Raw genomic sequence first — 11,429 nt, 5'->3', positions numbered from 1 at the left:
TAGATTATATTTTGACTGTTAACCATGCCTTTTAGACCTATATAGTTCAAGTCTTGTGATGTTAGGTACCAAAAGGGAACAATAATAGATACCATGGTTTCATCCGCTCTATAGTTTGCAGAAAATATATCAGCAAAGAAGTTGTACTAAATCAGCGACACTTATTTTGGGACGGAGGGAGTACTATTTATTGTATCTTTTGGAGGTATGTGATCAACAACTGTAGTTTGCTGAGAAGATAAACTAATGCAGAAAAATACATAAAGCACAAGTAATTTTGGAGCTAATGTTAATAATATACACTGCTTTTAAATGGTGCATAGATGAACAGATAAAAAATTGAACTTAAACATGCAAGTTAGTATTACCGATCTTGAAACAACAGTAGGTGTAGACCCATCTGGTCTAAAAATATAAGCTCCAGATGCCTGGATTAAAACATATACAAACAAATAGTAAACGTGTGAAACAGGTATAATTTAATAAAGAAAAAATTAGCTCCATAATGAAACCTGTGAATCCGCGCCATCACCACTATTTGAACCATACCAAAGAAAGCTCTGTTGAATTGGTAAATCCACCTAAAATAGATATAAAATTTGCTACTGCATATCAGGATGAATAAACATGTGGTAGGACTTTTGTAACTTGCGAACATAATAAATTTCTTTAAACTCTGCATACAAAAGCAGTAAGGAAAAGCAATGTTGATCGACTATGAGAATTATCTTCCGGCAATAATTTTCAATACCATGTATTATGCACGGCATATTGCTTAGCTTGCAAAGTATGCGAATGCATAAACCAGATGCAAGCTAAATCGAATTTTATATGATGTAACATTCTTTGTAACAAAATATTAGACAAAATGGTCAATGGCCAACAATGGTAAATTATAGGGCAGTGTTTGTCCATGCCATTGCAGAGACACCTGCTTCGGGGAGGCTTCAGGTTTGCATTACCGAAAAAGGCTTTCGCCCCGCTTATAAACAAAGCAAACCACCAATGCATAGACAGGTTTGTATTGCAACTTTGGGAAGAGCTCTATCACTCCTATCCGCTGCGACGCCGTCAATCTCCAACTGGTCCTCAACAGTCGGGCCTGCTGCAGAAGTCTGACCTCCAGGCCCTGATCGACAAGATCACTGGCTGTTTGACAGTGTGGAAAGCTCCTCTACTCACCCGCGCATGAAGGTTAGTCAAGCTTAACTCAGTCCTCACTCCGTCCTTGGTGTATCAGATGGTCTGGCTTGACCAACCGCCATGGTCTATCAACTGTATCGTGTATCGACAAGTTTCGCCGCGGCTTCTTCTGGCGCGGCGGGGAGGAAGCCGAAGGTGGGCACTACCTCGTTGCCTGGAACGTTGCCTGCTTGCCACGTGCATCGGGGCGCCTCGGCATTCACAACCCACGGCTGCTCAATATATAAGGCTCTTGCATCAGATGCCTCTGGCTCGAGAAAGTAGTCCACGACAAGCCATAGCAAGGGATGTCAATCTCCATTCCCCGCGAAGCAGAGGACCTGTTCCTTGTCCCTAGGCCACAGATCCAGGCTATGTTTCTGGCATGATCGGTGGATCAGCAGGCATAGCATCTCCCAGGCGGCTTCTCCCCCATCCACCTTGGCTGCCAGCTCTCTGACCAAGCGCCGGAGGACCTGAGCCACATCTTGCTGCAGCGCTCCTTCTTGAGGGAGGTTTTGGTACACTCCATCCTGCTTTTCAACGCGCCTTGATTGATTCACTCCTAGGGCTGCAACCTCTGTACCGGACTGGTAGCCAGCGCTTAGCGTGGCTGTGGCACCAAACTGCTGGAAGGAGGTGAGCTCGCTGATCATGTTACCTGGACCAGTCCATCAAATGTGGAGTCTTACTCTTACCCCTTAATTACAGTCCTAGTTTTTTTTTTGCGGGGAATTACAGTCCTAGTTGATTAAGCATCTTTGTTAGGAAAGAGTCCAGTCAGTTTAGAGATTGTAGGAGAACGCTCCTTTGCGGGCGAGCGTTGAAACGCTCGATCCATAACCTCTCCTCCAGTTAATTCTATTAATTAGTGGACCCAGTCTTTACTTCCTTAAATCTCTATCGCAATAAATTAAACAGGTGGGGCCCAGCGTTGCCTTCCATAAATCTCTCTGCCCCCCCTGATTTCAACGGGGGTGGGGCCAGGTGCGTCCCTTAATTTTTCTGTCACAGGTTTTTACTTAAAAGGAAGGTTGAGATCCCGTCAAAAAAAAGAAACTTTGACTTACCTACGTTTCGGTCGGAAATCGAGCGCTGGAACGCTCGCGCGCTAAATAGCAGGATTCTGTTTCAGTATATTTGTCATCTGCTGGCATCGCACGGCCATTAAGCTAATAAATATAAGAATTAATTTCATGTGTCTAAATAAGATATAAGACTAATCGGAAATTAGGGAGTACTACATTGAAATCTTTGATGCATTCCTATGAACCAAATATTTCCTATATAACAATTAATTCCATGCGTCTAAATAAGATAAAATCCTAACCGGAAATTAGGGAGTATTACATTGAATTCTTTGATGAAACCATTCCTATGAACCAAAGATTTCCGATTGGGAAAAAAATCAATGAATTGATCTTCCAAAATTTGAACCGAAGACACCGGTATTTTACTCTTTCGGTTTGGTACACACGCATGGACCTGCTATGTACGGTGGCAGCGCCCTTTCCTTGACTGCCGGCGACTCCATAGTAAAACAAATCCACATTCCACAAAGGCACAAATGCCCGCCAGCCGGCCGGCCGGCCAGCGCACGCCCCACCCGTGTATTTAGGCCACTCCGCCGCCCCACTCCCGAGGGAACGAAGCGAGCGAGGCTGACCATTTCGCACGGAGGCACCGAGGACCCGAGCCATGGCGCTGCCGCTGGTCCTGCTGGTTCTGCTCGCCGCTGTGACGGCGGCGAGGGAGGCGCACGGGTACGTGGCGTACAACACGAGCGCGGGGACGGTGGCCGGGCTGCTGAACGTGCACCTGGTGCCGCACTCCCACGACGACGTCGGCTGGCTCAAGACCGTCGACCAGTACTACGTCGGGTCCAACAACTCCATCCAGGTGCGCCGCCTCCCTCCCTCCCTCCCGCGCCCCGCTCTCGCTCGCCGTCTTCCATGGCCGTGGTTCGTGATTTCTCCCGTCTGCGTGCATTGCTGCAGGGCGCGTGCGTGATGAACACGCTGGACTCCGTGGTGGACGCGCTGGCCAGGGACCCCGGCCGCAAGTTCGTCGTCGCGGAGCAGGTCACGTGCTCGCCCCAATTCTCCATCGAATTCTCCTCCGCTTTTGCTTTGGACGTTTCTTCCCTTGTTTCTGTTCGCCACTTTGCCCACGGAATTACTCCTATCTTTTTTTTACCTCGTCGTCATGATTGAACACAGTAATGATTGAGCAGTCATTGCTGCTTGCCTGTGTCTGTCGTGGATGGGTGGTCTCGTTTTAAAAGGGCACGAACCACATCTAGTTGATTCGGTGGTGGGGCCACACCGTTCACGTGATCAGCTTATCCGGAAACGATATTATAATGACCATATCTTGCTCGATGACTCTATATATAGGACTGTTCATCCTTCAGTTTGCTTGTTAATGATTGGCCGTATGAATCAGCCGCAGTAGTCAGTGCTGCCATGGTATATATGAATGTACAGTGTCTCGTATGGAAGTTACACTGTAAATAAATATTCTCTCCGTCCGGAAATACTTGTCCTAGAAATGTCTATATCTAGACTTATTTTAGTTATGGATGCATCCATTTTCAACCATTTCTAGGACAAGTATTTCCGAATGGAGGGAGTAAATAAATAAATAACAGACACGAAAAATCTTTGAAGAATAAGGTAGCTCATGGATACGATACTGAATAGGAGTTTATTTTTTCTAGCAATGTTGGTTTCTAGTTGCATACAATATCTCCTGACGAAAAGATGAAATGTATCTAGACCACTGTTTGATGGACAGAAAATTGTTTTTCTCTTTATGTTACTTGATAAGTGATATTGAATCTTGGTAACTCTGAATACGACTTGTTCTTTTGCATTTAGGCCTTCTTCCAAAGGTGGTGGGTAGAGAAAAGCCCACAAATCCAGGCCATAGTGCACAAGCTAGTTGATTCTGGTCAGCTGGAGTTCATGTATGTAATGAGATTTCATTATTTCATTGGATCTTTTATAAATAAATAAATAAATAAATAAATAACCATATATATAATATATAATTTTGTAAACTTTGGATATTACGATTCAGAAATGGTGGGTGGTGTATGCATGATGAAGCTGCCACCCATTATATTGACATGATTGATCAGACCACACTTGGTCATCGGGTGATTAAAAAACAATTCAACAAGACTCCAAGAGCTGGCTGGCAAATCGATCCTTTCGGTCATTCTGCTGTGCAAGCTTATTTGCTAGGAACAGAGGTAATGTTAACATCACATTTCCAGATTGTTCTGAAAGCATTGAAGTACTAGATTACTAGTATAAATTGACACATGGACCAAGTAGAAGATACAACTCTATGAAAGCCCTGCATTCTATTGGCATCAAGATCTGGATGGGCATGCATTTATGCAAATGTAGTTGTGTGCGGTTCTTACGATTTTGTTGAAATCAAGATGCTCTATTTTATTAGGCAAGTATAATAATTTGCTTCATATGCATAGATGGATGTATATTGGAAGTGTAGTTTGGCTATGTAAGTGATTCTAGTGATTTCGTCTTGCCTTGGTTTGACTGAAGTCACAGTCCGATCTGAGCATTCAGTATTTTGTAATGTCTTCTGCTATATTATTGTAGTACAGAAACATGACTGTTCCTCGGAACATCAGAACTTAGTAGCCTTTTTGTGTTAGCATCTTGCCTCTTCTCTCAGAAGGATAATGTGAATTCAGTGTAGTAGGCATGCCAAATGCCTATAAATTATAGAGCTGGACTGATTTTTTTTCACATCTCAGTTCATTGCAATCTGATTCCTCTAGGTTCGACATATTTTTGCAAAACAATAGGTAAATACAACAGGATTTGAAGAGCTCCAGTTTTTTCCAGGTGGATTGTCATGGTTGAGATTTCTTCCAGGAGATAATTTAGTTACACGCGTAGTCCCTTGTTTAGTCTCTCATTTTTATATGGTTTGGTTAATAGCTAAAACAGATCTTTGATCAGAGTCATGGTAAAGTGGGGCAAGATTGAGTAGGTGGGTCTGATTAAACTTCATTAGTGGTTTGTCAACTTGGTAGCATCATGGTCTCCCTTTACCATTAGACTAGCACTAGTTAATTTTCATTTACTAGTCTGGAGTTACAGGTACTCCTGCTTATGCTGGTAAAGTTTACTCCTCAGTTTTTTGTTGTGATATGATGACTGATTGAAAAACATTTAATCTTGTTTCATAATTTTATTTGTGATCTTATATCTCTTTCTGGAACATTCCTATAATGTGGAGATTATATATTTGCTTTTATGTTGTTGTAACTGTAGCTTGGTTTCGACTCTGTGCACTTTGCAAGAATTGATTACCAAGATAGGGCAAAGCGTAAAGACGATAAAGGCCTGGAAGTTATATGGCAGGGTTCAAGAACATTTGGTTCATCTTCTCAGGTTACTACATAGTATTCTTCTGTTGCAAATAATTATATGCATTCTACTCATCAGCATGTATGATTATATTGAAAATATTGGCCTGTATTCTGTTCATTTAAATGTATGACTGAACTGCAGATCTTTACAAATGCATTTCCTGTCCATTATAGCCCTCCCGATGGGTTTAGTTTTGAAGTTTTGAATGACATGACACCTGTTCAGGTATATGGCTTTAGGCAAGCAGTTTCAGTGATCTCTAGTTCTTGGAAGAAACTCTAACATATTTAATATTCATTAACAATCATTTGTAGGACGACCCGTTGCTGTTTGACACTAATGTTGAGCAACGTGTTAATGATTTTGTTTCTGCAGCCATAGCACAGGTAAACTTTCATTTGTTGTAAAAGCTTTTGGTTTACTCGAGCAATTTGGAAGTAGATTTTGAACAGAAACCTGGATCTGACTTCTGATGTTTCTATTAATCAGGCAAACGTTACGCGTACAAACCACATAATGTGGACCATGGGTGATGATTTTAATTATCAGTATGCTGAATCCTGGTTCCGGAATATGGATAGACTTATTCACTACGTGAACAAGGTATGCTGGTTAATAGATCTCGACTGTCAGAATGCTTGTTGACTAGTTGAGGCTCTCAAGTTTTGATGTATACCGTTCTGCTACCGTTTTCTTGGCATTCCGCTGACTCTCATACTTTTCTTGAAAGGTAAACCATATATATATTTTTTCAAGAAAATGCAAAGCTTGCGTTTCAATATATTGAAAAGATAAATACAGTATTTACAAGCCTAAAGGCTGGGAAAACACAACACACAGCTCTGGAACCTAGTGCACATCCCAATCAGGGGGCAAGAAAACCGTATATATTATAAGGACATGCATAATATTTATGAGCTTTGAGTGATGCTCCTATGTTGATGTATGGTGACAGGGTTACAAGACTGCATTTCATTCAGCAAGAGAAGAACACACATAACTAATTCCATATTCCTCCTGTAAAAAGAATCTTAACATCTACTGAACACATTAGTTAAAGTCAGTTATCTATGCAGTTCGATGATAATACATGGTTAATTAATGTCCTGAAAGTATTCGAAGATAAGAAATTATGTCCTGAACACCGCAGGATGGACGAGTGCATGCGCTGTATTCTACTCCATCCATTTACACTGATGCAAAACATGCATCAAATGAATCTTGGCCACTCAAACGCGATGATTATTTCCCGTAAGTTATCAATACTCACTAAAATGATAAGAGTTCATTCTTTATGCCCTAATGCTATTGCAAATTACAGATATGCTGATTCAACAAATGCTTACTGGACTGGGTATTTTACTAGCCGTCCAACTTTCAAGGGATATGTTCGAATGCTCAGTGGATATTACCTGGTATACTATATTTTTAATACAAACCTACAACCACAGAATTGTGGTGATTAAAGATCATGTATTTAAGTTAGAAAATGGCTAATTATAGGAAAATGGCCTTTTCTAACAGGCTGCACGTCAAATAGAATTTCTTGTGGGAGGATCATTCACTTCTAGCTTGGAAGACCCACTGGGAATCGCCCAGCATCATGACGCTGTCTCAGGAACAGCAAAACAACACACAACTGACGATTACTCGAAACGCCTTGCTCTCGGAGCATCCCAGGTTTATAATTTTCTCTTGCAGAAATGCTTTGGTGACAATGCTCCTTCAGTTTTTCAAACAAAATAATGGAGTGGCTATTCATATCTTGTAGGTTGAGAAAGGTGTAAATACTGCTCTGGCTTGTCTGACAAGCTCTAAGGGAACATGTATGCCTCCAGCAGTAAAGTTTAGTCAGGTGAGTTAGGATGGACTGTATTTTCTGTAATAGTGTTTATGATTATCACATTCTGTTTGTACATATATGTCGACATCACCTTTCTTCATCTCGAAAGAAAACACGACAGTATGATCTTATTTAACATTAATTATTTGGCTCTGTTTTAGCACAGCACATTACTCTTTACACATAGCCTAGTTTGTTCGCCGAATATGTTTGATCTAACAGTTCCATTGGCAAATATTTTTTTTAGTGCCAACTGCTCAATATAAGCTACTGCCCTTCAACTGAGGAACAAATTTCAGGAGGAAAGGGTTTAGTAAGTACTATCTGTTTTAACGTAATGTTTGCCAGTTATGATGTTTGCACATACTTAGAATATCTTCTGCAGGTTATAACTGCTTATAATCCTCTTGGGTGGGAACATAGTGACTTCATACGGGTTCCGGTATGCATCTAAACCTATACTGTGCACTTTTATCCAATAGATTTGGTTTCTCTGTAACAGAACAATACAGATGAAGTGTATCGAGGCTCACTAGGAGATAAATATGCACTCAATTGTTTCAAACCTTTTGGTACTTTGTGACATATGGAAAGAAATATGCCGTCAAGGCTTACCTGTTTTAAATCCTAGGTTCTTGAGCTAATTTACTTGTACATACCCATAATTATTTTCCCATTTCAGGTCAATGACTTACACCTAGTCGTAAAAAGCTCTGATGGAAGTTTTGTCGATTCACAACTAGTAGAGGTAGATAATGTGACTAGCAATTTAAGGAAGTTGTATGTGAAGGCTTATCTGGGAATCAATACAGACAAACCCCCGAAATATTGGCTAGTATTTCAAGCTTCTGTGCCACCAATGGGATGGAATACTTATTTCGTCTCAAAGCCCAAGGGAGCAGGTGAAATTGCATCTGCTTAAGATATTATTTTCCAATCTATATTCTTTTGATCAAATTGTGAATTTCCCACTAGGAAGGGCAGCTTTATTTTATTCTTGTTAAAGCAAAGAAACTTTTGTTTATGGGCAATGTAGTGTTGATATAATATATTTCTGGTGAAGGTGATGAACTGGATAACAGGATACTACAAGAGAATATATTTTTACTATGTTTTTCTTCTTATGTGCAGATAATATAGCATGCGATGTAGGCTTCAGTTATCTTCAGACTAATAATGAACTTTCAAATTATTTTTGTTATCTTCACTAACATCAACGTTAATCGCTAAGCAGAAATTTATGGTTCCTACAAATGCAGCACACTACAAATATGATTAGTGATTACATTCGTTGCTACGTCAATATAAAAATCTGGTTTTCATCTGAATGTTTATTATTAGTTTATTTCATTCGTTTTACATCATTTACCATTGAACTATCCAGGATCTAACAGAATGGGGTATGTCTCAAGCATCGCTTCTCCAAGCAAAGACACAGTTGAAGTTGGACCAGGGTCTCTAAAGATGACATTTTCGTCAGCATCTGGACAACTTACGCGGATGTTCAATTCTATCACAGGAGTGAGTCCTAACACATTCTGGTTCTGCTATAAAAAGTAAATTGATTTGCGTCCAGTAAAATTTCACAAATAGTTAAGTATAAAAGATAAATTAAAGACTGTTATTTATCAATATGTATGTGCGTGTGCAAAATTAGATCAGAAAACATTTTTTTTCAGTTTATATGTTGTAATTTGAGTGATCATAGTGCGGTTGCTGGGAGGTATCATTGTGAGAACTGTTGTTTGCTAAATAGGTTGGCATATAGGCACTAGCCAAAAGAAGAAAAAAAATGGTGCCGGCAAGGTGGCCACCTTGTTGGAGACACGCTTGTTCAGCTCCAGCCAGAGCGATCACATGCAGAGGATGATCTGGAAGAATCTACTACTGACCTAACCCTGATTACTCAAAAGTAGATAAAAGTAAAAGACAATATTCTTCTCTGCTTTACTGAGAGGGGTCGGCCCCTTTATATAATAGACAAGACTTTAGCAAAACTGAAATTGAAACTCTAATACAATCTCTAAACTGACTGGACTCTTTCCTAACAAAGATGCTTAATCAACTAGGACTGTAATTCCTCGCAAAAAAAAAACTAGGACTGTAATTAAGGGGTAAGAGTAAGACTCCACATTTGATGGACTGGTCCACATAACAAGATCAGCGACCTCACCTCCTTCCAGCAGTTTGGTGCCACAGCCACGCTAAGCGCTGGCTACCAGTCCGGTACAGAGGTTGCAGCCCTAGGAGTGAATCAATCAAGGCGCGTTGAAAAGCAGGATGGAGTACCAAAACCTCCCTCGAGAAGGAGCGCTGCAGCAAGATGTGGCTCAGGTCCTCCGGCGCTTGGTCAGAGAGCTGGCAGCCAAGGTGGATGGGGGAGAAGCCGCCTGGGAGATGCTATGCCTGCTAATCCACCGATCATGCCAGAAACATAGCCTGGATCTGTGGCCTAGGGACAAGGAACAGGTCCTCTGCTTCGCGGGGAATGGAGATTGACATCCCTTGCTATGGCTTGTCGTGGACTACTTTCTCGAGCCAAGGCATCTGATGCAAGAGCCTTATATATTGAGCAGCCGTGGGTTGTGAATGCCGAGGCGCCCCGATGCACGTGGCAAGCAGGCAACGTTCCAGGCAACGAGGTAGTGCCCACCTTCGGCTTCCTCCCCGCCGCACCAGAAGAAGCCGGGGCGAAACTTGTCGATACACGATACAGTTGATAGACCATGGCGGTTGGTCAAGCCAGACCATCTGATACACCAAGGACGGAGTGAGGACTGAGTTAAGCTTGACTAACCTTCATGCGCGGGTGAGTAGAGGAGCTTTCCACACTGTCAAACGGCCAGTGATCTTGTCGATCAGGGCCTGGAGGTCAGACTTCTGCAGCAGGCCCGACTGTTGAGGACCAGTTGGAGATTGACGGCGTCGCAGCGGATAGGAGTGATAGAGCTCTTCCCAAAGTTGCAATACAAACCTGTCTATGCATTGGTGGTTTGCTTTGTTTATAAGCGGGGCGAAAGCCTTTTTCGGTAATGCAAACCTGAAGCCTCCCCGAAGCAGGTGTCTCTGCAATGGCATGGACAAACACTGCCCTATAATTTACCATTGTTGGCCATTGACCATTTTGTCTAATATTTTGTTACAAAGAATGTTACATCATATAAAATTCGATTTAGCTTGCATCTGGTTTATGCATTCGCATACTTTGCAAGCTAAGCAATATGCCGTGCATAATACATGGTATTGAAAATTATTGCCGGAAGATAATTCTCATAGTCGATCAACATTGCTTTTCCTTACTGCTTTTGTATGCAGAGTTTAAAGAAATTTATTATGTTCGCAAGTTACAGGAGTCCTACCACATGTTTATTCATCCTGATATGCAGTAGCAAAATTTTATATCTATTTTAGGTGGATTTACCAATTCAACAGAGCTTTCTTTGGTATGGTTCAAATAGTGGTGATGGCGCGGATTCACAGGTTTCATTATGGAGCTAATTTTTTCTTTATTAAATTATACCTGTTTCACACGTTTACTATTTGTCTGTATATGTTTTAATCCAGGCATCTGGAGCTTATATTTTTAGACCAGATGGGTCTACACCTACTGTTGTTTCAAGATCGGTAATACTAACTTGCATGTTTAAGTTCAATTTTTTATCTGTTCATCTATGCACCATTTAAAAGCAGTGTATATTATTAACATTAGCTCCAAAATTACTTGTGCTTTATGTATTTTTCTGCATTAGTTTATCTTCTCAGCAAACTACAGTTGTTGATCACATACCTCCAAAAGATACAATAAATAGTACTCCCTCCGTCCCAAAATAAGTGTCGCTGATTTAGTACAACTTCTTTGCTGATATATTTTCTGCAAACTATAGAGCGGATGAAACCATGGTATCTATTATTGTTCCCTTTTGGTACCTAACATCACAAGACTTGAACTATATAGGTCTAAAAGGCATGGTTAACAGTCAAAATATAATCTA

At 41.1% G+C, this 11,429-nt stretch overlaps 2 protein-coding genes across 3 annotated transcripts in view; one reads left to right on the top strand and one right to left on the bottom strand.

Moving 5' to 3' along the window:
• Positions 1-1,838, bottom strand: part of LOC119350249 (alpha-mannosidase-like) — a 6,126-nt gene extending 4,288 nt beyond the window's left edge. The window contains exons 1-3 of the mRNA XM_037618173.1: positions 1,524-1,838; positions 513-581; positions 369-428 (exon numbers count right to left, since the gene is read on the bottom strand). Coding sequence (XP_037474070.1) covers positions 369-428; positions 513-581; positions 1,524-1,838 — 444 coding nt within the window. The remainder of the gene's footprint in view (positions 1-368; positions 429-512; positions 582-1,523) is intronic.
• An 879-nt stretch (positions 1,839-2,717) lies between these two features.
• Positions 2,718-11,429, top strand: part of LOC119324650 (alpha-mannosidase-like) — a 12,908-nt gene continuing 4,196 nt past the window's right edge. Inside the window, exons 1-18 of one of the 2 annotated variants that reach the window (XM_037598434.1) lie at positions 2,719-3,081; positions 3,180-3,263; positions 4,062-4,150; positions 4,264-4,438; positions 5,496-5,615; positions 5,736-5,819; positions 5,909-5,980; positions 6,084-6,197; positions 6,745-6,845; positions 6,916-7,009; positions 7,119-7,274; positions 7,366-7,449; positions 7,685-7,750; positions 7,823-7,879; positions 8,120-8,339; positions 8,822-8,958; positions 10,849-10,917; positions 11,002-11,061. In XM_037598434.1, coding sequence (XP_037454331.1) covers positions 2,881-3,081; positions 3,180-3,263; positions 4,062-4,150; positions 4,264-4,438; positions 5,496-5,615; positions 5,736-5,819; positions 5,909-5,980; positions 6,084-6,197; positions 6,745-6,845; positions 6,916-7,009; positions 7,119-7,274; positions 7,366-7,449; positions 7,685-7,750; positions 7,823-7,879; positions 8,120-8,339; positions 8,822-8,958; positions 10,849-10,917; positions 11,002-11,061 — 1,983 coding nt within the window. In that variant the 5' untranslated portion in view covers positions 2,719-2,880. Of the gene's footprint in view, positions 3,082-3,179; positions 3,264-4,061; positions 4,151-4,263; positions 4,439-5,495; positions 5,616-5,735; positions 5,820-5,908; positions 5,981-6,083; positions 6,198-6,744; positions 6,846-6,915; positions 7,010-7,118; positions 7,275-7,365; positions 7,450-7,684; positions 7,880-8,119; positions 8,340-8,821; positions 8,959-10,848; positions 10,918-11,001; positions 11,062-11,429 lie in introns of both variants that reach the window. The other variant, XM_037598425.1, reaches the window with a different exon arrangement.

This window comes from Triticum dicoccoides, chromosome 1B (genome assembly GCF_002162155.2).
Source record: "Triticum dicoccoides isolate Atlit2015 ecotype Zavitan chromosome 1B, WEW_v2.0, whole genome shotgun sequence".
In the NCBI taxonomy this organism is placed as follows: Eukaryota; Viridiplantae; Streptophyta; class Magnoliopsida; order Poales; family Poaceae; genus Triticum; species Triticum dicoccoides.
This window is presented reverse-complemented; position numbering and strand designations above follow the sequence as displayed.